Genomic DNA, 25,440 nt, shown 5'->3' with positions numbered 1-25,440 from the left:
CTGCCTTCCTCCTTCTGTGGACAAGGCAAAAATTCTAACACAAGACCCCGGGTTGCCTTTAGGGGTCCTGTCCCTTTCCTAACATTCACAAGCAGACCAATGTTGGCAAACACATATTGCTTTATTTAGTGTTTCTCTGGATTGCAGAAGTATCAGCGGTGGGCTGAGACCCCCAGGAGGGCAGAGGCAGCTGGGCAGCGCTCAGGCCCTCTGGGGAGGTGGGGGGACACAGCAGAAAGAGGTGATGCCTCTGCAGCTCCTCCCAAGGCTAGCCTCTTCCCTGGGCTCCGCAGACAGGAGGGCGTAAGGGCCAGGAAAGGGCCTACATCCTTGAATTGGGGCCAAAGTATATAAACAGGATGTTTGTCATCCTAAGGCATAGACTCAGGTAGGACTGCTTCTCCCACCTGTTGGCCCCCAGGGTGATTGCTGGTTAGGGAGCCACATGCACCCTTAAAGACATGAACCTGTCCCTGGAGAGGCAGTGAGGTGTGTTGAAGACAGGACTGCAGTCCTGGTTTTGCCCCAACCTGCTGGATGAAGGGCACATCCCTTCTCTTGGGCCTCTGTCTCCTGCTCTGTCACACCAGGAAGCTTACACTGGATGATCTCTCGGCGTGTTCCAAATTCTGTGGTCTAAGACCCCTTCCCCCGCTCCAGGATGTCCTCAGGCGGGGGTGATGATTTTGAAAGGGTATTTTTAAGGCAGGAAGAAGGGGGCAGGCAGAGGTGGTCTCAGCCCCCAAGGGGATGGCAGAGTGGGCTGCAAAGGGTACAGGTGGGCAGGCAGGCAGAAAGAAAGGTGCCAAGGGAATGAAGAGGAGAGAGTGGCCTGGGCAAGGGAGAGGGCACCGGGGCCCAGACCACCCAACCCCTCGGCTACACTCCCTGCCCTGCTGGCATCAGGGAAAACACATCCAGTGTGTCTTGGGGTGGGAAAATAGCTTTTTTAAAAAATAGTTTCTTATAAAGCATCAAAAAATCTCAGAGAAAACCTCAGCAAAAGTTCCCTTCTCTCAAATATTTGGCATCGGCAGTGGGGCTGGCATGGCCGCCTCTGTCCCCGGCTTTTCTATTGCTGTGGCCCGGCCTGGCCCACTTCTGGGGCGGCTCCCTGGCCCCCGCTGCTCCCTCAAGAGAGGGGTGAGCAAAAGGCAGGAATTTGTCAGTGGGCTTTGAGGTGTCCCTGGGTCCCTGTCTAGAAGCTCGAGTCTTTGGTAAGTGGGAAGGGGAGGTGGGGAGAAGCAAAGCATTGGGAGGTGGGAGGGGGTCCAGTGCGCGCCTTCATCACCGAGAGTTCAGCCGTGGGGCCACCTATGGGGGCAGAGAGAGAAGCCCAAGTGGTGAGTAGGAAGCAGACCCAGGCGCTTTGGGTGCTTGTCTACATGGATTAGATAAATGCAGTGGCGGTCTGAGGGGTGGGCGTCTGGTGGCCTCAGTCCTGGAGCCTCTGATCCTACTCCCATAGGACTCCCCGTCCTGCCAGAGTGGGCCTTGTCTACAGCTCCCCTCGAGCCTCCCAGGCCTCCCCCACCTCCCGATGCTGCCATCTTTATGACCCTCTGCACCGTGGAGGCTCATATGGCCCCACTCTCTGGCCCTCGATGGGCAATGGGAAGAACAAGGTGGTTTGATGCCCCACGGATGGAGACCCATGGATGAGCTGCCCAGGCTCTGCCAAGCTGCCGAGAAGCATGGCCACCCGAGGCTCACCCGAGCCCCAGGGCTACTGATAGGGAGGTGGGCTGTTGCCTGCTGGCCCCACTCACCACAGCCAGGTGCCCGTTCTTGGCCTTGGTGATGAGCAGTTCCGAGCCAGGCGTGAAGTCGATAATGCCATCCCTGCCAGGGCCCCCTGCAAACGTGATGCTGGAAGGAAGGGGGTGTGTGAGGGCTGTCTGCATACGCACACCTGGTCCCCTCATCACCCCTGACCGCCTCACCTGCCCTGGTTGATGTTGATGTTGTTCACGCGGTCAGCACTGAGGGCTGTCTTGGTCAGTGTCTCAATCACGTGGTCACTCTGCAGCACCACATCCCCCTGGGGGGGTCCAGAAGAGAGAGGGGTCAGGCCCTGCCCAAAGCTAGAGAACCCACCTCGGCCCTGCCGCCCAGGCCCCAACAGGGTACCTTCTGCTTATTGTCCTCCCGCTGCACATGCAGCACGAAGAGGCTGTCGCTCAGGCTGCTGACAGAGATTCCTGAGGGGAAGGGCAGAGGTTAGGGGTCAAGGGTCAGAGCAGGGGCCCTCCCTAAGCAGCCCTGGGCTCTCGCTCACCGGTCAGGTTGGTGTAGTCAATCCTCTGCTTGACTTTGGCGTCCTCCACGATGACCACGGCGCTGGGTGTCAGCAGCAGCTGCCGGGAGCGGGCTTTGTAGCCCTTGCGGTCGTATTTCACCACAGGCACCGCATACTGCGGATGGAAGGTGGGGTGAGGGCTCGGGGAGGGGCTACGGGGCCTCCAGGGCAGCCCCTCATTCTCTGCCCGGGCCCTGAGCACCCCCCATGCAGCCCTCAGGCCGCAGAACCGTGGTCTCACCTGGATGGGCTCAGAGCCCAGGGCCTGCAGTACCTTGGGGCTGATCTCATCTGCACCTGCAACGCAGATGGGGGAGAGAGAGGTCAGGGGAGGGGAGAGGGGACTTAAGTCGGATGGTGCTGGAGGGTCGGAGCACTGAAAGGGGCTCACCAAGCCGTGTGCTGATGAAGAGCCTGGGGACACTCTGGGGGTAATTGTCCTTCTTGCCCTTGAAGATCTCACTAGCCACGGCTTTTTGCTGCAGCTGAGGAGACAAGGGCGGGAGGTGGGGGTTACAAGGGGTGGGAACCATCAGGGAGCGGGAAGGGGCAGGCCAGCCCCAGGAACTGAGACAGTCTCTCACCTTCTCTCTGGCCCCAGCACCAGGAGGCAAGGCCCTGCCAACAACCCTGCTGTTGGCCTCTCCCTCTGCTTTGCCCCCAACCCCACTAACAAGACACAAGGCTTTCCAGAAGGGTCAAGACAGCAGTTCCAGGGGCTAGGCTCGACCTGGGGGCTAACTCCCCATCGTATGAGGCCCTGGGGCCCCTGGCGTTCAGCTCTAGCTTGGCACCTTGAAGCTGGCTGATTGCTGATACTCGAAACTACTAACAGGTTATCTGAGCTGGTGGGTCTTTCAGCATCATCCAATAGTGACTTGGCCAACACAAGGCACATCAGCCACCAACGTCCATCCGTGGAACCACGGCAGACGTTACCAACCGATCAGACTGAATCTGTAGCCTTTTCAACACAGGGCTCTGGGGAGCCTCTACCAGTCTGGTGAAGTGGGCCCAGAGGACGAATCCTATTTGCCACCCAGGAGCCACTCCAGCCTTGACCTCACACACGAGGCCAAATAGGGCCCGGGATCCGTCTGACATCACACCGTAAACCCAGGGTGGGGGGGTGGGTGACGTGCTCCTCCCAGCACGCTGCCCCGACCTCGCTGGCTAGTCCCAGTCCACGCCTGCCTCCTCACTCTCCATACCTGCTGCTTCCACTCCGGGCTGATGCTCCGACAGTAGTTCCACACCATGTTCTTCATGCACAGCTCCCGCAGAAGCTCTGAGGCCTGAGGGCACGAGTGAGGTCAGGGCACCTACACAGCCCGGCTCCCTTCCCTCTGAAGACACTAGGCATATGCCCACTACTGGGCCTTTGCCGGAGTGACCCCCACCCCCTCAACCTGGACATCCCTTCCATTCCTGAGCCGTTTCTCTCAAAAGAACTCATTCTCCGTGGCCCAGCTCCAGTTCTCCCTCGGGGGACCTCCAATGCTTCTCCGTCCACAAGATCAGTAGGCCCCTCCGCTGAGTGCTTTCACGGTCCCCAGATCAGGAGGGAAGCCCACGGACCTCACGCAGGGCAGGTGGCGGTGTGGGCCAGGAAGTGTCCAAGACATTCCGGGGCAGATGCTTCCGCAGGTTGAGCAGAAAGGAGGTGCGCACGTGGTCCAGGAAGAAGGCATTCTCAGGGCAACGGGGTGCGTGGCGCAGGATGAATCCACGGATGAGCCTGGGGGTGTGGGCCCGCCAGGGGTGGGGGTGAGAGGCCTGGCAGCGCCCCACCGCCTGTTCTGCACCACCCCCTCGTGGCGCCCCGGTGCTCACCGCCGGATCGTCTGGGCGGCCCACTTTCTCTTGGCTGCCTTCCTCCGGCCCAGCGTTCCCCGCCACCACGACTGGATGCAGATGGCTGCGGAGACCACAAACGGCTGACCTTAATCTCCTCACGATGGCGGCCCACTCTAGCCCCAGACCCTGCCCCTTCTGAGGACCCCTGGGCCCCCGAACCTGATCGCTTCACACGGAGGAATTTCTGCCGCCAGTGAAAGCCCCTCCAGGCGGCCTGGATCTTCGTGGCTGTGGTGGGGAAAGAAAGTCACTTGGCCAGAGCCCTGGGGAACCAGCTGAGGGCCTGGCACTGTCAGAGCTCACTGAGGGGCACGAATGAGTGTGGCTGAAGGAACTACTGAATGAGAGGATACATAAGAGAAGGAGAATGCGATGCGTGAAGGAGTGAAGGAGGGAGCAAAGGAAGGTGGGAATATGCTCAGAGTTTGCATCCAGGAGCAGGACTGGAGCTGGTAAGGAGGAGGGGAGCTGAATGTGAGTGAACTGGGCTTCCTGGAGAAAAGGCCCAAATGCAGTGATTTCTTTCCTTCTCCCCAGAACAGACCCCACTGGGACAGGACGGTGCGGCCTCTCTCTTACCCAGGCTCTGTCGCCGGACCTCCAGGGCGTCCTCTGTGGCAAACAGGGTCTTGGGGAAGCGGATGAAGATCTTGGTCCTGAGGAGGCAGCAGTGATCAGCACCTGCTTGCTACCCCTTAGCACCCCAAACACTGGGTGTGGGCGGGTACCACTCACCTGCCCATCTTGTACTCTTCCGGCTTGTAGCCCAGGTGCCTGACCAGCACAGCCACCCCATCCTGGGGCCGTCCTGCCCATGTGGGCCATGTCTCTGGACACAGTGACTTGTACCTGGAGATAGGAGGAGCGGAAATGCACCCAGGCCCCATCCCAATCAATTCCCCCCCACCCCCGGGGACCCAAATCAGCTTTTCGGGGTACATGCTGGGTACTCCCACCCATGACTTGCAGCTCATGAAAAGCCTCAGAGGTCACTTTGTCACTATATCCATTTTATTTTATTTATTTATTTTTCGAGAGAGTGAGCAGGAGAGGGGCAGAGAGAGAGAGGGAGAGGGAGAGAGAGGATCTTAAGCAGGCTCTACACTCAGCAAAGAGCCCAACACAGGGGCCCGAATCTCATGACTGTGAGCCGAAATCAAGAGTAGGACACTTAGGGGCGCCTGGGTGGCTCAGTCAGTTAAGCGTCCGACTTCGGCTCAGGTCACGATCTCGCGGTCCGTGAGTTCGAGCCCCGCGTCAGGCTCTGGGCAGATGGCTCAGAGCCTGGAGCCTGTTTCCGATTCTGTGTCTCCCTCTCTCTCTGCCCCTCCCCCATTCATGCTCTGTCTCTCTCTGTCTCAAAAATAAATAAACGTTAAAAAAAAAAAAATTTAAAAAAAGAGTAGGACACTTAAACACCTGAGCCATCCAGGCGCCCCACTGCATTCATTTTTTTTTTTTAAATTTTTTAACGTTTATTTATTTTTGAGAGAGGGAGAGAGAGAGAGAGAGAGCGCGCGAGCGCAAACAGGGAAGAGGCAGAGAGAGAGGGAGACACAGAATCCAAAGCAGGTTCCAGGAGCTGAGCTGTCAGCACAGAGCCCGACACGGGGCTCGAACCCACGAACCATGAGATCATGACCTGAGCTGAAGTCGGACACTTAACCAACTGAGCCACCCAGGCGCCCCACCACTGCATCCATTTTAAAGAGGAGGAAACTGATGTATCCTCATCTGTGTAAGGCCACAGGGCTAGAAAGTGGCAGGGATGGAATTCAAATCTAATTGACTCTCCAGCCCCTTAGACCAACCACAAAGCTGCTCTATCCTTTCTGAACTGATTGGAAACTCTGTCCTCTTCATAGACTTTTACTATGCCACCTGGTGACAAGCATGTGGATGCATGCCTATGGACCCCTAACCAGGTACTCTATGAGGGCAGGTCCCTGAGCAGGTGGGGTGGGGGATGGGGTTGGGAGCGCTGGCGTCCTGTCCACCTAGCTTGATATTAGGCCTTCAAGCATGGAGGGTCACCTGACATGCGACCCACAGCAGCTCAGAGACTCAGTGTCCTAGTCTCTGAAATGGGGCCAAGAATCCCCGTCTGCTCTCACGGGATCCAGAAATTTCCGACCCTCCTACCCCCTTTCACTGGCCTGAGCCAGGCCACGCCCCCACCTCTGCAGGAAAGCTTCGTATTTGCGACGATAGGCAAAGCCGGCTCTGCGCACGCGCAGGTTCTCCATCAACCCCAGGTACTTCACCTGGTGCCTGATCAGCACTTCGTCAAAGCGGCCTGGGGGAGGGGTAACAGGGTGGTCAGTGGACTTTCAGGGATGGATAGCCTGTTGCCCCTGCAGGGGTGACCCAGTCCCCACAGGCCTATGGCGGGCAGAGGCACCTACCTGGCTGTTTAGCATCATTGGGCTTGACGCAGCGGACATAGGCGGGCTCTTTGGACTGCAGGATCTCCACCAGCTGCAGGAGGCTCATCTTGAACTGGGTGGCAACCTGGGCAGCCAAAGTGAATGGAAGGTTGGCCAAGGCTGTGGATCCCTGCAGCCCTGCCCCTCACTGGGGCAAAGCTGCTGAACCCTGCAGATGCCCCTTCCTGGAGCGGAGTGGCGCCAGTCCCCTGGGCCCTACTTGGGCCCTTCCTTTTGCTTCCCCAAGCTCACAGGAGAGGGAGGGACCAGACTGCTGGCATCTTCCAGCTGGGCTACAGACATCAGCTTAGGAACCTCACTCCTATCTAAAAACTCTGCTCAGGAGGCACCAGGCTGAGACTCAATCATTGGAACCTACTCTTGTGGGCTCAAGCCACACCCAATCTCTACATCCAATCTTTTACACATTGGCTGTAGAGATTACTTAAAAAACCAAAAACAAAAACACTTGTTCAGGTATCCCCACAACCCCGATTCTAATCTCCCTTTGATGACAACTCTTTCTCCTTCTAGAATTTCAGGGCCACCTTCTTTACCAATGTGTCCTAATGCCTATGCATCCAACCATTGTCTCTGCACACTGTTCATCAAGACCGTCAAGGATCTCAGGCCTATGGGAGAAGCAGACTTCTCAACAGATTCGCAATTCCATCAGTGACAGAGGTGTATGCCTGGGGGTTCCAAAAGCATCAAGGAGGGGCAACTAATCTAGTCAGTGGGGTAAGGGGCATCAGGAAATGCCCCTTGGGCTGAGATTTAAAGGATAAGTAGGAGATAGCCAGAAGAGAGGAGAGGAAGGTATTCAGGCAGAGGGACAGCCTGAGCAAAAGTTTCATGTACCCAGGGAGCTATAAGCAGTGAAAGGATCCAGATGGGGAGTAAACAAGATAGGATTAGAGAGGCAAGCAGATGCAGTATCATGACAGGCTTGGAGAGTCACATTCGGGGGACTGACTTCTCCTGAGGGAAATAGGGAGCCAGTGAGGAATCCGGAATGAGGGAACAGCAGGCACAGATCTGCATTTTGGAAGACCTCTAAGCAAATATATGGAGGGTGGGTGGCAACGGCAGCCAGGAAGCCAGGAGGAGACCAGAGATGACACTGGCTGGCTCAGAGCACTGAACTGGAGCAGTGGTTATGGGGACAGGCTGAGGGGAAGGAGCTGAGAAGTACTCAGGCAGCAGGAACCAGCAAGATCCAGTAGTTGTCTGGATGAGGGAGATGGGGGAGACTGAAGAGTCACGGATGTTGCCCAGGTTTCTGGCCTGTGAGACTGGGTGGTGGGTGATCCTCGTCCTGAGTTAGGGACACAGAAGGGGCAGGCCTGGGGCACTGTGCAATCAAGGGCCCATTTTAGACCAGTGGGTTGCCTGGAAGGCACTGGAGGAGATCAGTGGATACGTGAACCTGCAGCCTGCTGGAGAGGCCTGGACAGTGGTGCGTGTCCTTCCCGCGAAGGGGGGTATGTGTGTGTGGGGAGGGCGAGGGGTATGCATCAGGGAACAAGGGACTGGGGAGTGGGACACTGGGCAACCCATGGTTTCTGCACCCTCCCTGCCAGCGTGTCTCAGCCTGCAGGACTCCAGCTTCTACCTCAGACTGAGCCCGCTCCTGCTGGGACCCGGGGCCTCCTCCCGCCACACCCAACAGCCACACCTCTGCCCTCAGCTCACTGGAGCTCTCCCTGAATCAGGCACCACTGGCCGCACCCGCCTTTCCCAGCCTCTCTCTCGATGATGTCACTCTCCTGTCAACCTCCTGGTCTTTTTTTGGGTTCTGCGTGTCTGTGCTGGGCCTCCCTCTGCCTGCTGTGCTCTCCCATAGGTCCCTCTGACAAGCACTTACTCAGTCCCAAGTTATCTCAGATGCTTCCTCTAGGAAGCCTTCCCAGACTGCTCCCCCCACTTCTACTCCCTCAGGCAATTTGCTGTTCCTTATTCTGTTTCCAAAGCACCCTGTGCACATTTCTATGAAAGCACCTATTCATTTTGGTCTCCTAAGTGCCTAGGAATGTCTGATCCAAATGTCTGCCGAGTGGGTGAATGCAGGCAAGTGCCGACGCAGAGACAGGTACAATCCCCACAAGGACTCGGGGGTTCACGTGTGGGTCTACAGGTAGAGACAGGTGCACACATGGAAGCCAGCACAGATGCACCCACGGGCAGCCTCCTAGACGCACACAGATGTGTACCAGTGAACACGTAGCTCACATGCACACTGCCAACTCCTGGCTCACGCAGGCACCCATCCACACACACGTGCACACACGTGCCCCCTCAGGTCCCCACAGCCTCCACACCGTCTCTGGCCGCTTCTTGTCGCTGAGCTCACTCCGGTCGAAGCATTGGCTCATAATGGGATTTTCTGAGCTGCACATGGTCTGTGAGGGCAAAGCAGGGAGTCAGGGCACAGGGGCAGGTGGGACCCGTTCCTGGGGCAGAGGTCAGTCAGTGCCCAGATCCCGATCCCTCTCCCCAGTCTTTCTCACCTCCTTCAGGTTCCGGAAGAGAAGGTCATTGTTTTTATCCAGAAACCCTGGGAGGGGGGAGCAGACACGAGGTGAGGGCGAGCCCCTCTCCCTGCCCACTGTGGGGACCCAGCTCCAGAATCCTCACCGGTCACGCTGTAGGTCACCTCCCCAGCATAGTGCAGAAGGCGGAACTCCCCACGGCCCAGAGATTTCCTGGTCCGCTGGTCAGCCAGCTTGTGCCTGGAGAATGAGAGGAAGCTACAGATTGCTGGCCTGAGCCACGCGCCTTCCTGCTGAAGAGGCTCAAGAGACGAACCGGGCATCCAGTAAGGAGCAGGTACGCCCTGGGCCACGCCACAACCCTCCATGCCTGGTGACACACAGGGCAGGGCCGTCAGCTGTGGAGGCTCAGGGAGGCAGACGGCCTTTCCCAGGGTCACACAGTGCCAGGCCCGGGATGCAGGCCTCTGAGCGGCTGGGGCTCACGGGGCAGAGGTCTCCTTTCATTGCCTGTGGCTGTTATGTGACTCTGCTCAGAAGGCTCAGTGCTGCCCACTGCATTTTAAGAATGGAAATCTGCCCCAAAAGATTACTTAAGTGTATTTATACCCTTTAACCCATTGTCTACCTTTTTTTTTTTTTAAGATTTTATTTTTTAAGTAATCTCTATACCTAACATGGGACTCAAACTTACAATTCCGAGATCAAGAGTCACATGGTCCACCAATAGAGCCGGCCAGGCGCACCCCCACCCCCACCATTTTCTACAACTATTCCAAGCAACTAACCAGAGATACAGGGAGAGATTTAAGGCACAAGGATGTTTGTGGCAGCCTTGTTACCCCAGCAGAAGCCTGGAGGCTGGCTAGGGGCCTCCAGAGGCTGGGTGAGAGCAGTAGAGTATCTGTGAGTTAGAGCCACTGGAGGAAGTGTTTTGAGGAAATTTTTCTGTTTGATGATCCAGGAAAACACTCAGGATATAACATTATCCTGAACCTTATACACAATAAGTTTTCAACTATGAAAAAAAAACATATAGAAAAAGGCAGGAAGGAAATGCCTCACATTGTTAACAGTGATGACCTCTGGGTGTTAAGCTAGATAACAAGTGGCTTTTGCACACATTCCAATTTTTCTCTAATGAGCATTATTATTTTTACAATCAGAAAAAAAATGTTAATTTATTTACTATGAGAGAGAGAGAGAAAGCGTTGAGTGGGGCAGCAGCAGAGAGAGAGGAGAGAGTGAGAATCCCAAGCAGGTTCCACACCGTCAGTGCTGCACCCTGAGAACCCTGAAATCATGACCTGAGCCGAAGTTGGATGCTTAACTGACTGAGCCACCCAGGCGCCCCCAGGAAGAGGTTTTTAATGTTACGATTTTTTAATTTAAAGTTTATTTATTTATAAATAAATTGAAAGAGAGAGAGAGAGTATGAGCAGGAGAAGGGCAGAGAGAGAGAGAGAGAGAGAGAGAGAGAGAGAGAGAGAGAATCCCAAGCAGGCTCTGCACTGTCAGCGCTGAGCCTGATGCGGGGTTTGAACTCACAAACCGTGAGATCATGACCTGAGCTGAAATCAAGAGTCAGACTTTTGGGGTGCCTGGGTGGCTCAGTCAGTTGAATGACCAATTTCGGCTCAGGTCACGATCTCACGGTTTGTGACTTCAAGCCCCGCATCGGGCTCTGTGCTGACAGCTCAGAACCTAGTGCCTGCTTCGGATTCTGGGTCTCCCTCTCTCTCTGCCCCTCCCCCACTCATGCTCTGTCTCTGTCTCAGAAATAAATAAACATTAGAAAAAAAATTTAAAAAAAAAGAGTCAGACTTTTAACCGACAGAGCCACCCAGGTGCCCCTTAAGGTTACAACTAAGCAAAAAATAAAAATAAAAAAATAAAAAGGTAAGATGCTCAGGGCTTTGGCGTTCAACAGCTCCAGGCCTGAGTCCTAGCTCTGCAACTTACTAAATGTGTGATGACCTTAGGCAAATGACGTCACCTCTTGGAGCCTCAGTACAGTGGAGAAAGCACCACGAATGCCTCCTTACAGGCTTGCTTCAGGTTAGAGGAGGTGATGTGCACAAAAGATGCAGGGCAGAGGTGCTTGCTTCTTTCCTTCCCCTTCCCACATTAGGGGAATCCTTAAAGAAAGAGCAACTTCCAAATAAGGAAGCTAAAAAAATCTTAACAAGTTTCATTCTCAAAAAAGAATAAGGAGGGAGCCATGCTCCTCTTAGCTTCTTACTTTGATGATGCACCACAAGCTGTGGCTTTGTGCGCCTGTCCTCAGCTTAGCAACTCCCCTGGTCATCCCTCCTTATGGCTGGGGTCTTAGGATTGTAGGGGGATCCCGCGCTTCACAGGCTCTTCCCCAAGCGAGCCCTTGCCCCTAAGCTGCTCGGCCACCCCGCTTACGTCAGGAAGTGCGGATGGTGCTTGACTGTGTCCTCCAACTTCTCCAGGAAGGTCAGATCCGTGGCCTCCCCAGGGCGCAGACATTCCTCATCCTGGGGGGGTGTGGCAGAGGATGAGGGATGTATCAGGGAAGGAGCCGGAGGGCACAGGAGACTCAGGGGCATCGTGCCAGGAAGCAGAGATGCAGCGGACAGGGGCAGATCATAGGGAGCCTCCCACAGACAGCTTCCAGACCAGACCAGCACCTCACCTCACCCTCCACACACAGCCCTGCCCTGTCCCTACTCAACACCAAACTCAGGCCCTCCGTGGACAGGCCTAAGAGAACAGGGAACGGAGTAACATCCTCCCACCCAGCCCCCAACATGAGTCCTCGGAAGAGCAAAGGACTCACCAAAATGGAGATGATGCCCTTGAACTTCTCCTCCACCAGGTCACAGATGATCTTATTGTTGAAATACTGGACAGGCTCCCACTGAAGGGCAAAAGGGAAGGACAGCATCATCATGGGGTCCTAGCACCTTGTCCGGGGGACCCCAGTGCCTGGCTTCCTATGGGGTGTCCATAGGGACACCTGTAGGCTCGCACCCACCGCGATGCCCTCTGCCTCATATTCCTCCTGCTCCGACTTGAGGGTGAGCTCGATGAAGAGCTGCTGAAGCTTCTCGTTGCAGTAATTGATGCAGAACTGCTCAAAGCTGTGAAGGAAACAGAAGAGCCCACGGTAGTTCAAGGGGGACACAGGACCAGGACAGGGGAGAGATGCGGGGAGGACTCGGAGTAGCTAAGGGAAGGTACACAGAGCAGGACCCGAGGTGGCCGGGGACTTCATCAGGAATACGAGAGGCAGGGGCAAGAGGAGAGGGACCAGAACAGGGGAGATGGGAGGAGAGACGGGCAGGTGGATGGGGGGGCTGACCTGTTGTGCTGAAACACTTCAAAGCCATAAATGTCCAGGAGCCCAAGGACCGTGGTGCTCCGCCAGCTGGGGCTCTCAGCATCCTAGGGCCAGCGGTTCAACAAAGAGCGTGGGTCCTGGTGTTTGCCAGCACCCAGCCCCAGGCCTCCCTGGACTGCCCTCTCTGCTGCCTCAGAAGCAGCATGGGCCAAGGGCCACGAGCTCACCTTGGAGGCCAGCGACCTGTTGATCTTCCTGACCAGCCAGGTAAAAGTGCGGCTGTACACGGCCTTGGCAAGAGCGTCTCGTGCATACGCAGCCTGTTCCAAGTTCAGCGGGCTCAGGAGCTGCCAGCCAAGGTGAGACGGGAGATGAATGCCACAGACCCCTTTCCATCTGCCTCCCGTATGGGCTCAGGCCGAGCACCAGAAAACCACAACCACTCTGTCCTCCCGGCTCCTGGTGAGCCTGGGGGGTGGGGCACGCCAGGAGAGGCCACAGTGGCCACATCAGAGGGAAGACGGTATAAGGACAGGAGGCTGCGTTCCTGGAGGTGGGAGTCTCAGAAGAGGCCTTGGAGCACCTGCACCCCCTTCACCCCCCACGTCCTGAGACAAAGGCTTGGCCTCACCTCCTCCCCCTTGGCGATGATCTTCCTGTGTGTCAGGGCTTCCCGCAACATTGAGCCTTCGACACCAAGCAGCTGTCAAGGGAGGGGGTGGGCATGGTGGGGGTGCACTCCTCCTCACCCCAGCCCCTCTGCCCTCGCCCTCTGCTCACCCCACTCACCCTGGTCAGATACTTGAGCTGGTTCTCGGTGGTGACCTGGGCGTTGCTCTCCTCATCAGCGGCAAAGTGGATGTTGCCCAAATGCAGGACGCTGGCCACAATACTCAGCAGGTCCTGGACAAACAGGGAGGGGTGGGTGGGGGTCACAGGAGGGGCAGAGAGCCAAGGAGGGCAACCAGTGAGCAGTCAGATGGAGCAAGGAATAGGTGGGGGAGTGTCTGAGAGAAGGGAGCTGTAAGGGCTGTAAAAGCGGACGGAGGTTTTCCAGGTGCGGCAGGAGGAAAGGGGGGGTCCCCAGCACGGGCCTCACCTCCACTTCATCTTCAGTGAAGTCGATGACTGTCAGAGCCTTCCTGACGACTTTCCAGTCACTCTTGTCATTGATGGACGAGACTTTGGCACACTGGCCCTGGGGGAAGGGCAGAGCTGGGTCACCAGCCCCCGCGCTGCGCTCCCTGGGTGGCACCCGCCCTGCCCACTCGCGACTCACCTTGACCAGGTACAGGTAGCTCTGGGGGTTCCGCTCCAAGCCCAGCCTGCGCAGCATCTCCTCCTCGCCCCCTTCCAGCAGCTGGTAGAAGACGTGGAAGTTCCTCTCCCCGTGGTTCTGGTGAACCACTCGGGACTTCTCCAGCAGGTAACTGAGGATGTGGCCACCCACAGGCGCACCCTGTGGGCAGGGCAGGACGTGGTGGCTGTTCAGGGGGCCTGGGGATAGGCTCCAACCCACCCTCCCCCGCCTTCCTCTGCACTCCTGGCCTCTAATTCTAGAGCTGCGACTAGCTGCATGGGCTCAGCCAGCCACCCCCTCTGGCCTCCGTGTTCTCATCTGGGAAATGAGCACGTCCAGCCCTATCTACCTGGCCACTCCACTTGGCTGTCCGACGAGCCGCTTACACTCAACAGGCCTGGAACTGCACCCTGTACTCATGGTGTCCCCTCCTCAGACCAGCTCCTCTCTTCCCATCTTGGTCAATGGCCACTCCACCCAAGAAGTTTGCCCTCCTCTTGGAAGCCTCTTTTCCTCCCTAACCTCATGTCCCACCACGCAGCCAATCCTGCTGCTTTAACCCTCAAAACATCCACAACTCTACACTGCCACCACACTGGTCCCAGCCACTGTCATCTGTCATCTCGGCTTAATAACCACCAGCCTCTGGACTGGTTTCCTTGTTCAGCCTGCTTCTCCTACCATCTACTCTTGACAAAGCACTAGAGGGATCTGTTTGAGAGCAACGTCACATCATGACGCACTTCTGTTCCAAACCCTCCAACAGCTCCCCTTCTACTCAGAGTTTCTTGTTTTGTTTTATTTAGTTTTGAGAGAGACAGAGACAGAGCATGTGCAGGGGGGGGGGGGGGCAGAGAGAGAGGGAGACACAGAATCCAAAGCAAGCTCCAGGCTCCGAGCTGTCAGCGCAGAGCCCGACATGGGGCTCAAACTCATGAACCACGAGATCATGGCCTGAGCCAAAGTCAAAGGCTTAACCGACTGAGCCACCCACGTGCCCCTACTCAGAGTTGTTTTTTTTTTTAAACTTCTTACAAAGACCCAGAAGTGCCTGCACCATCCAGTCTCCCCTCCTATTCCTGGGCACCTTGTTCTCTGGCCTCCTTGCTGTCCTTACCAGGTACTCTCCTACCCCAGGGCCTTTGCACTGGTTAGTCCCGCTGCCTGAACTCTCTCCCCTAGGTATCCGCACAGCTTGCTCCCCTGTCTCCATCAAGCCTTTACCAAAATACTACCTTCTCAGTGAGGTCTACCCTATCTGCCTTATTTAAAATAGCAACTGGTCCTACCCCTCACCTCATTTTACTTTTTCTATAGCACTCGTCACCTAAATTACATTTTTCTGTTTATTGTCTATCTCCCTGGAGGCAGGATTTTTGTCTATTTTGTTTCACTGCTGTACCACTGGCACCTGGAACAGCACCTGGCACAGAGTAGACGCTCAATAAATATTTGCTGATACCAAAGACCTGGCGAGTGGGTGCCTACCACCTGGGAATCCCATTCCCCCTGCCTTGACCCATCCACAGGTACCTTGAAGTCAAACTGCACATCCATGTACTTCCCAAACCTGCTGGAGTTATCGTTCCGGAGGGTCTTGGCATTTCCGAAGGCCTAGGAGCGGAGGGGGGTATGAGGGATATCTGGTGTTCTCTCCCTGCCCCTCCCTCCCTGCAGACACTGCTGTCCCCTACCTCCAGCACCGGGTTGCTCTGCAGCAGCCGGTCACGTACAGCACCCCCCCTCTCGGGGGCTGGGCAGGTCTCAGCGTAGAACTGCAGCAGCCGCTTGGTGGCCTCTGTCTTGCCTGCCCCGCTCTCCCCAGAGATCATCACCGCCTGATCCCGGCGCTCGGTGCGCAGTGCCCGGTACACGGTGTCGGCCACTGCAAACCTGGGGCAGAGGCTTGTCAGGAGCTTAAGGGATGGGAGTGGGGCAAGGTAGGAGGGGGATGGGGCACAGGGATTCCCGTATTTCTCATATTTGCTTGGAATTCATTTGTGGGTGGGAGTTGGGCATACCCTCACAGATGGGGATTGGGGGACCCTCAGGACTGCGGGTCAGGGAAGGTCCTTCACCCTGAAATGGGGGTCACTTTGAGATGGAGGACTGAGGAGATCACTCACGGGTGGGGGTCCTGGAAGTCATTCAGGTAGAGATTGGGGTCGCAGAGTCACTGAGGTTGGGGAGCCATGCCCTGGTACAGTTGGGGGCAAGGAGCTAGGGGTGTGAGGTGGGGTGGGGGCTGGGGAGGCCCCCCCCCAGATGGGGTTGAGAGATTCATCTCAAGTGGGGATCAGGGTCACTCTAAGGTGAGAGATTGTAGGACCCCTCACAGATGATTCATCCCAGGTTGGAGGTCAGGGATATTCTAGAGTGAGAGTCATCTCAGGTGGGATCATCTCAGGTGGGGGGGGAGGGGTCACTCCTGGAGAGGCTGGGGGTCACTCACAGGTGGGGTGGCACCTCATAGAAGCTGACACCCCGGTAACGTTCCATGTGCTGCCGGCTGTAGATCTGTAGGTCCCGGTAGGGGTTGACAGAAACCAGGACGGGGCCAATATAGGTCTGGGGGTTGAGGGAGGAGAATCAGAAGTCTCTCCCAGAGGCTCCTGGTGCTTCTTTCCCCCTCAGACCTGTGTCTGCGCCCCCCAGAAACCCTTCTCTTCCCACTTGGGGCTCACGTAAATGAGGTTCTCCCGGAAGCGTCGCCGCAGGTTTTCGATGAAGGCTGCCTCACTGGTGAAGTTCTCCAGCAGCACGAAATCCTGTACCCCCACCCGGTCACGGGCCGTCAGTGCACTCTCCATGGTCACCCGCACCCCGTCACTGCCCAGGGCCTGCAGGGAATGGACCACAGGACGGTCAGAGCCAGCAGGGTAAGGTAAGGCTGCTTCTCTTCCACCTCAGCCTGTGGGACTAAGAGGGCAACCAGGGGCACATGCACCCAGGACACAGAGAACACCCAAGAAATGGACCATGCTGGGTACAGGGGCAGGGTCACAGGAAGCTGGCACATGGAACACCCAGGACATGGGTCATACAGAACAAGGACCATGTGGGGCACATGGCACCTGGACACAGGACACTGGGGCACGGAAGACCCTGAGGAATGTGAAGCAAGGCCACTAAATCCAGGCAGGCACTGCTTTTTGTGTAGAGAAAGAGGAGTCATGAGAAGAAACTCCCTGGAATAATAAAAAGAATGCTCTGTTGACCTTGGACAAATCCCCTCCTCTCTCTGGGTTGTTTCCTCCTCAAGGAGGAGTTGAGTTAGACCAGGTGACCTCAAGTCCCTTAGTTCTGGGCCACGTGTGACAGGTGCTTTGGAGGACAAAATGGCTCAGAGTGAATTCTGCAGTCAGGGTGGAGCCATCTCTGCCACCCTCACTCATCAAAATCTCCAGCAGAAGAGGGGCGCCTGGGTGGCTCAGTCGGTTGAGCCTCCGACTTCAGCTCAGGTCACGATCTCGCGGTCCGCGAGTTCGAGCCCCGCGTCGGGCTCTGGGCTGATGGCTCAGAGCCTGGAGCCTGCTTCCGATTCTGTGTCTCCCTCTCTCTCTGCCCCTCCCCCGTTCATGCTGTGTCTCTCTCTGTCTCAAAAATAAATAAAACGTTAAAAAAAAAATTAAAAAAAAAAAAATCTCCAGGAGAAGAGAGTCAGGGACCAAGCAAGAGGCCACCAACAGACCACAGGAGAGGGATTTCCCCAGAGGGCCTCCTGTCCCAGCTGGACTCAACACCCACCCCAGAAGTTGCAGGGGAGGAGGGGGGGGGCACTCCTTCCCATAGCTGGGCCACACCCTCTCCTCCAGCTGCCAGCCTCCCCAGACACCCTCCTCCTGAGAGCCCCAGAAGCCTCAAGGGGGTGGGGGTTTTACCATGGAAAGCCCAGCTGCCTCCAGAGCACACAGGCTCAACGAGGCCCTCACCCCAGGTTACACTCTTCACATAGGAGGAGAGGGGGCTCTAGGAAATTGACGTCAAGAGTGTCAAGGTTCGGAGAACAGCAAGGTGGCAGTGTGTGTGTGTGGGGGGGGTGTAGATCCCACTGAGGCCATCAATTCTCCTCCAACCACAAAGCATCCAGATCTCTGGCCTGGGGCACCCCTCTGGGTCTGGCCTGCCTCTCCCAGGCTTGTCCCTCGCCGCCTTAACCGCCCCCCCCTCCCCCCAATGCTGTCCCGAAGCTGCTGCCAAATCTGGCCAAAGCTCCCGCCCCCTTGCCCTCTGGGTGACGGGTCTCTGTGCTCTCAGCCCTCCCTGAGAGCCGCCAGCCGGGCTCTGGGTCCGAGTGCCCCGCGGCCCTCTTTGCCTCCGCCTCTTCCCCCTGCAACTTTCCGGGACGTTTTTCCACCCGAAATTCCTGGGCCGCGCCCGCTTCCTGGCGGGGCCTAGGCGGCGCCGCGAGGCAGAGAGGGACGCTCGGGACCCCCGCCCTGCCCGCCACCTCCGCTCACCGACGCCCGGTAGCGCATCCTGCCCGGCCGGTCTGGCGCCCTGCTCCGCTGCCCGTGCTCTCCGCCCGGGGCTCGGCGGCAGCGGCGGCGGCGGCGTCAGCGAGGGAGGGGCCGGCCCGCCCCCCGCGCCGCCCCCTGCGCGAGCCTCAGAAGCGCGGGACTCCCCGGCCGCCCGCGCCTCCCACGGGGTTCGCACTTGGGGGTTCCTGCCCAGCTGGTGGGAGTGGGGTGGGAACTACGCGGGATTTCGGTGCGGGGGTGGAAATGGGGGGGGGGGGGGGGGACGGAGCTCCCCGCCCGGGAGGGGCTCGGCCTGAGTCAGGTTTTCCAGGAGGGGCGTTGTTGGTTCCAGGGTGGGGCCCGGAACCCGCACGGGCGCCGCGTCTACACGGACCCGGAACTCACTTCCGGGCTGTGTCTACACTACACATCAGGCCAGGCGCACGACGAAGATTGAGGCCCTTGGGTCCCGAAGGAGGCAGGATTTCCATCTCCCCTCACCCCAACCTCAAGTCCCAGGAAAGTTAAAAATAGACCGAAATGTCCAAATACGGCCGGCGCGCCCAGGCGGGCGGAGCCTCCGTGCAGGACACTGTCCACCCCTATATACTCTCTGGGGGGTGGCCCAGTGTCCTTAAGGCCCAAGAAAATCTCTTTAGGTTCCGAGTCAGGACGGAGCGCACACCCAAGGGACAGCCACGGCCACAGGGAGCCTTTGCCGGGCGCGGTGTGTGTCTGGCCCCTATGGAGGTCTCATTCTTCCATCTGGGAAATGTACACCCGACTTCCAGCATTTGGGGCCTATACCCTTCTCCCCTATCCCAGACACCCTAACGAGGGCCTCTGTGCTTCGCTCAGGGGCTCCTCTCCTCTGCCTCTTGATCCCCCAGGACACTCTTCTCCCAAATCAGCCCCAAGCAGCCCCACCGTCGCTGGGGTCTTAAAAGGCACTCGAGGGGCAAACTCTAGCTCAGATCCCACCGCTGGCAGAGGCGGTGATGGCTAAAAGGCTCTGGTGCTTGCAAACGGCTGGGCTATTTCTCACGAGCTGTATGGGAGCAAGTCGGTTTCCTAGAGCCAACTCTGCATCCTTAAAATGTGGCTAATACCTGCCTTAAAGATTGCTGGGAAGGCTAAGATAAAGGGCGAAGGCACCTCCCAGTCCCTCAACAAGCACTTCCCTCTCTCGGCCCGACATTCATTCCACACGTGCTTGGGACAGACCTACTAAGAGCCAGGCCCTGGGCCAGATAGGTCACACTTCCTATAGTGGGGAAAGCCCCTCAGGCGTGCCTGCCAGTTACAGACAGCTCTCGTAAACTTTACCTGTTTCCCACCTGACAGATAAGGAACCTGAGGCACAGTAACGCGGACTTGTCCTAGAGAGGAAAAGGCGGGGCCGAGACCTAAAGCCCCAGCATGCCCCTCGCACCCAGGCTCCCCCGAGAGGGGGTGAGGCTGCGGCAGGTGCGGGCTGTAGCCTCGTGGGGAGGCTCATTACCTCAAGAACAACAGCCCGGTCGGAGCCGCGGCCCGGGGGACCCCGCGGGGGGGGCACCAGCTGGGAGATGGGGCCTTGCGGAGGGGCCAGGGGACTGGGTGCGCAGCTGGGAGATGGGTGGGAGAGGAGGGGGGGTATTAAACGCCACCAACAGAGGCGGGCTCAGGGAGGAAGGGGGCGCCCTCTGCGGCGTCCCAGGTTTAAAATCCAGAAGGGAAGGGGAGCGGGGAGGGTTCTCAGGTTCCAGCCCACTCGGGGTGGGGAGCGCCTTTGGATACTGGGGGAACGAGGTCGAGCGAGCCCCCACCAGCAGCATGGCTCCCTGCGGTAAGGGGGCGACAGGGCTGGCGCTGCGGCCGCTCGCGGACCGGGGAGGAGGAGCGGAGAACGGGAGGAGCCTCGCGGCCGCAGAGCCCGCCCCGCCCGCTGCCGCGTCAAGCGGCTGGAATGAGGGGAATCCGCGTGCGGAGGGGTCCTGCCGGCCACCCCCCCACCCCCCACCCGGAGCCGCGCCGCCGCATTCCCGGGATGCCCGCTGGCGCCCCCACAGCCGCCGCCCGGCGGCGGAAGGAGGGGGCGTCTTCGCTGCCGGGCAGGCCAGAGGGGCGGCCCCGGCCGGGGTCCCGGCCCCCGCCCGCCCCGCCTCACTGGACGGAAGCGCCAGCCCCAGGGAGGGGGTAGGGAGGCGGGGAACCAAGGGTGTGAGACACACAGCGACCAAGGCTGCAGCTCCTGGAGCTTCCTGCGTTCTCAGCGCCCACTTACCGTACTCCCTTCCATGCTCCCAAGCCAAGCCTTTAGGTCTGCGTTATTACCCCATTCTATAGGCGGGGAAACTGAGTCTGGGCAGGTGAATGACTTGTTCAAGATCCCAGGACTAGTAAAAGGAGGGGTGGGGTTGGAACCGGCAACGCCAGCACTCACTGCTTCTGCAGGGCTGCCCTGAAGGAGAGAGGCAGGCCCGCCCGCTGGCTGGTGGATGTCCAAGCTTCCGCTTCTCTGCAAGGGTTAACTCGCTGCCCTGGCAGGCTATGACCTTCCTCAGTAACCCCGTGACTGCAGTGCCCAGTATACAACCCTGTCGGTTTTGTGTGACTATTGATATGTAGGCCTTAGGAGCAATAGCTAGGGAGTACGCCACTGCCTTTGGGCCCCCAGCATGGCCCTGCACCTAGGGGCTGGCTGCAGGCTGGCGAGAAGCCATGGACACATGAGTGACCCAAGACTTATTTCCCAAGACTACCTCTGGGTTTCCTCCCACCTGTGTCATTTCCTCTAAAGGCAGGGATGGGGCAGACCCAGCAGACCTAGGTCATCCAGTGCCCTTTACCTAGTGTGGGCCAGGTACCCTCAAGACTGGCCTCTGGAGGAGTGGGGAAGGCAGTGGCAGCCTCAGATGTTCAAAGAGCCTCAAAGGACCCATGCAGATCTGGAGAGGGTGTTTTGAGCATCCCCAGATTTCTGCTAAAAGCTGATTTCCACCGAGGCAGCCTCCTGGCCTTTTGGGGAAACAGACTCATAGCCTCTCTCACCCACAGTGTAGTGCTGGGCACAGAAGAATTTATATTCAGTTTATATTCATTATGCTCAGTTTATATTTATTGGATGTATCTTAGATCTGGGCCCAGGCTGCCCCACCAAGGACTGTTCCAGACTTAAGGCAACTTGTGAGGGGCAAGGGAGATGAAAGGTGGGGACTAAAGGGCTCTACCCAATTGTTCACAGGGCCCCAGTCAAGGGCTGTACACTCTAGTTCTAGAATCATGGGTCTCTGGCCTGCCAGACACCTCTGCTTGGGGGTCCAGCAGAAGTAAACAGAGCACTTTGTCTCCCTGACCTATCCTCCTTGTTCAATATCCTATATGTAGAAAGGAGGAAGACACCTCCAGCTAGTCATCACCATCTGACATCAAAAGTCCTGTTCACTTCCCTCCATTTCTCACACCAAGGAGTCACCACCTGCTAAAACCTTCCCTCTGCTCCCCCTTCACTCTTGTGCTCCTGGATCAGGCAGCAACCTTCACACTGCCCTCCCAGCCTTCCTGCCTCCAATCCATTTTCCCACAACAGCCTGTAGTATTTACAAATGCAAGTCTGATTAATTAACATCTTATGTTAACGGAGTGAAAGTTTATGGGGCACCCTTCCATGTGCCAAGCCCACACTTCACACCTAATGCTTCTTGCCAGGAACCTGCATAGAGACTCCAGCAGCCCCCTCTGTCCTCAGCTCACCCCGATGTGCCCTGTTCCCGTGTGACCACAGGGGTGGCCCTCTCCAGTCCCTTCTTTCACTACCACACACAGCCAGGAGGAACTGCCCCCATCCCTATCACACGTCGCTCTCTCCCTAAGCTTCTTGTCTTTGCACCTGCACCTTCCTTGGTTGGGCGCACCCTCCCTCTCCCCACCTGACTGACTCTTAGTCATCCTTGAAGACTCAGCTCAGGTATCACCTCCTTCAGAACCCCTTCCTGCCTCCCCCAACACATAGCCCCCTCCATATCTCATCGTGCTCCAATCGCCAGTTTCCTTGTCAGTCTCTCCCGGGAGACTGCTCCCTCCAGGGCGTACACCCCGGCTAGGCACACAGTAGGGGCTCAGTAACCCCTCGTGGACGCCTGTATGAGTGAACGAATCACAGAGCCCAGAGCGTGCCGGGAGTTGAATAAGGCCGTGGACCGACCATTCATTCTCTCGTTCACCTCCGAGACCCCGGCCGCCGCACTCACCGGCGCCCAGGCGCGGGGAAGCTGGCACTGCAGGGCCCCGGGGGCGGAGTACGGGAAGGGGCGGGGCTCGAGCGTCCTCTCCGGAACCCAGAGGCAGCCCCGGCTGCCGGAGGGGCCCAAAGAGGGTACAGGGTGCCTGGATCCTGTGACCCCAGCCGCCCCTCCCCGCCCTCACGTTACCTGCAAGTAATCTAAGTCTCCACGAGGCCGAGTTCTGGGACCCCTCACGGGCCGGGCCAGGCCGCCCGGGCCGACCCTCGGCCCCAGCGATCCCCAGGCCGGCGACCCCCGCCTTCCCGCACGGCAGCTCCGGGCTGGGCTCGGCTTTCGGCCACCTGCCCTTTCCCCCTTTCCCCCCGCCGGCCGACCCCTCCCGAGACCACGCGGCTGCTGCCCGCCGTGCGCCCACGCCCCCCGTACCCACCGGCTCGGCTCTTCGGGTGCGCAGGCGGGGGCCAGGCTGGGCGGCGTGGCCGGCTCCGGAGTCCGCGGCCCCGGCACGCTCTCCCCGCCCAGGGCCCGCCCGGGGCCGGGCCGCTGCCTGTCGTCATCCCGGGCAGGGCCCAGGCCCGGGCGCGCGCGCGCGAACCCTCCCGCCCCGCCCCGCCCCGGCCAGCCCCGGCCCTGGCCCCCGCCTTAGTCCGCCGAGACTCGGTGCCGCACACTCCGCAACCAGCTCCGGGGACGGGGCGCGCGTCACAGCCACACGCGGACACACGCGCTCGCTCGCGCTCGCTCTCTCTCTCTCTCTCTCTCACACACACACACACACACACACACACACACACACACACTCACGCACTCTCCACACCTGGCCCACTCGCTGCAGCGCTGGGGTCGAGGGGATGCATTTCCCCATCCTAGGGCCGCTTTGCATCCTCAGAGCAAACCCGACCCCCGCCCCGCTTTTGCCAGGCCAGCTCAGCTCTTCCCCACTTGTGCCTACCTGTCTCCCTTCCCCCTCCTTCCCTGCCCAAGCTACCGCTCTGAGCTGGCCAGTCCTGGTTCTTTGGGCTGAATGAAGCGGAGGCATTAATTCAACCTGTACTATGCGTCTGGAGCTTTACATGCACCGCCGGTCCTTTGGCCCCAGAGCAGTCCTGTCACCTACGTGTTAGGGCCAGTTTATAGTCCAGCCTATTGAGGATCAGGGAGCTGGGAGAGAAGGGATTCAAACCTAGATCCCTGCTTAGAAAAACCCTGCTCCTAGAGGTGCTTAAACTCTTACCCCTTCCTTTCATTTACCCCTTCTTGTCCAGTCTGTTCCTGTCCAGCCAAAGATCAGAACCCCTCCCCACTGCTCACCTCTTTCCTGAGGGGCTTGCTTGAGAGGGAGCTGCTGGGCCCTGGGGAGATGCTGCCACCCTTCCTCCCGGCCCAGGGCATCCCAGCTTACAAGCTTGCAGGGCCTGTGGGGATGAACCACGCGGATGATCTCCCCAGTGGGTATCAGCTCCACTTGCAGTGCCATTCTGCCGATGGAGAGCCAGTGTGCTGAGCAAAAGCCTGCCTGCCCCCTGGCTCTGGCTGCTCCCGGAGTCAGGAATCTGGTCTCACACTGGGATGGCAACTTGGTTCGGCTTCAACTCCGGCCCCGGGGGATGTGTCTGGTCCAGCTCCTCAGGACACAGCTGGAGCAGCGCAGGTCTGATTGGGAGGCCTCTTGGCCCAGCGGGTTGGGGCAGGAAGAGGAGGGGCCGAGGGATGGAGGAAATGCCTGTTGTCCCAGGTAACCAGAGGAGCTGATGCAGCTGGCCTCCAGGTCAAAGGTTAGGAGGGTCCTTCGCCACAGCAGCTCCATGGCCAGGCCTCTCCTGCTGCCCACTCACCGGTGTCAGCCGTAGAGCTCAGTGTTCCCCAAACCAGAAGCACATCCCGCCCTAAGCCAACAGGATCCATCAATAGGCACTGCCCCTCCTGCATGTTCCCCCAGTGTGCCTACCTCCCCACAGCAGTGGGCAAACCCCTTAAGTTTGAGAGGCCAGAGCGGCTGGGGGCTGGCCATGTTGGACAGAGGGGGTTTAGCCAGAGAGGCAGGACGACATTGGGAGGAGGCCCCCGTCCCACCGTCCTCTGGAGCCTTTAATGCTTGGGAAGTTGGTCCCCAGACTCCTTGGCTCTGGGCAGCTGTAGCCCTGTCGGCTTCTTACTTTTCCATAGCACCCTCAGGTGCCCCTCACCCCCGGCGTTCCTGTTTTCTTCTTTATTGTTGCTAAATCACAGCTGACACTTTCCTGGCCTGGGAGTGAGCCCTCAGGTCTTCAGCCGTTCCTTATCGGAAGTGAGAAGGGAAAGAGGATGGGGAAAAGTGACCTTTCCAGAGAGAGGCACTGGCCTGGGAGGGGTGAAGTCCAGTGGGCTGGTGCTGGCCTTGACAGCCCCCTGGATGGGCACCTTCCCCCCGGGGCACCCTTTCCTTCCCTCCCCACGGCTTCCCCCGCCCAGGAAAGGCCAGCAAAGCTTCCTTCCTTCCTCTGAGCAGCATGTCTATCTAGGGCAGGCTCATCCCCGGTGGCCACACAATGGCCCTTATCAGCTGTGGAGCCAGGCGCAGAGACCCAGCGAACACCAAGTCTCACATATTTCCTGTTTCCACCCAGCGGGTCAGGGCTGGGCCCAGAGCGACCATATCCTGACTGGGGCCAAGAGGAGGGAGAACACTCCCCCTTCCCTTTCCCGGCCTCTCAATCACTGGACTCACCCCCACCCCCAGGCCAGGAGGGGGCCCCCAACAGGAGGCAGGGGTAGGGATGTGTGAGGACTTAAAGGAGGGAAGGGGAGAGGTGGGCACATGGACAAGCATGCTCCACAAGCAGAAGGGGGGACCACGGAGACCCAGCCCCAGGGCTCCGTTAATCAGAACGAAGAGGTAGGCATGCTGTCGCTTTGGTTGTTTTTGCAATTGTTCTCACAACAATCTTGTGAATGGATTCATTCTTTGTGTTTTACAGACAGCCGAGATTCCTGTGTGGGAAGAGGTGGAACTCGGATTCAAACCCGGGTCTTGACCTCGTTCCTGGGTTTCTGGCCCTGCAGGACACCACAGCTGCCTGTGTAATTTTGG

General features: G+C 58.3%; 1 protein-coding gene across 4 annotated transcripts; it reads right to left on the bottom strand.

Annotated features, from left to right (window-relative positions):
- Window positions 1–102: 102 nt before the first annotated feature.
- Window positions 103–23,992, bottom strand: MYO1C (myosin IC). 4 transcript variants are annotated; one of them, XM_078437571.2, is made up of 32 exons: window positions 23,773–23,992; window positions 16,369–16,524; window positions 16,137–16,252; window positions 15,379–15,577; window positions 15,218–15,298; window positions 13,664–13,843; window positions 13,484–13,582; window positions 13,174–13,287; window positions 13,016–13,087; window positions 12,612–12,731; window positions 12,406–12,488; window positions 12,079–12,184; window positions 11,881–11,961; window positions 11,487–11,578; window positions 9,220–9,314; window positions 9,093–9,139; window positions 8,904–8,984; window positions 6,562–6,667; window positions 6,335–6,452; window positions 4,892–5,005; window positions 4,736–4,812; window positions 4,316–4,384; window positions 4,133–4,217; window positions 3,878–4,037; window positions 3,511–3,594; window positions 2,691–2,784; window positions 2,541–2,596; window positions 2,279–2,414; window positions 2,131–2,201; window positions 1,944–2,041; window positions 1,770–1,869; window positions 103–1,314 (listed from the first exon to the last, which is right to left on the bottom strand). In XM_078437571.2, exons 1-32 carry the CDS (start codon window positions 23,845–23,847, stop codon window positions 1,288–1,290), a joined length of 3,192 nt encoding a protein of 1,063 aa, XP_078293697.2. In that variant the 5' UTR covers window positions 23,848–23,992; the 3' UTR covers window positions 103–1,287. The 4 variants fall into 4 exon arrangements, with proteins under 4 accessions (XP_078293697.2, XP_078293698.2, XP_060502880.2 ...); XM_078437572.2 differs by lacking the exon at window positions 23,773–23,992 and adding an exon at window positions 22,801–22,940; XM_060646897.3 differs by lacking the exon at window positions 23,773–23,992 and adding an exon at window positions 18,145–18,371.
- Between the last annotated feature and the right edge of the window lie 1,448 nt (window positions 23,993–25,440).

The sequence above is a fragment of the Panthera onca genome, chromosome E1 (genome assembly GCF_046562875.1).
Source record: "Panthera onca isolate mPanOnc1 chromosome E1, mPanOnc1 haplotype 2, whole genome shotgun sequence".
Taxonomy (NCBI): Eukaryota; Metazoa; Chordata; class Mammalia; order Carnivora; family Felidae; genus Panthera; species Panthera onca.
This window is presented reverse-complemented; position numbering and strand designations above follow the sequence as displayed.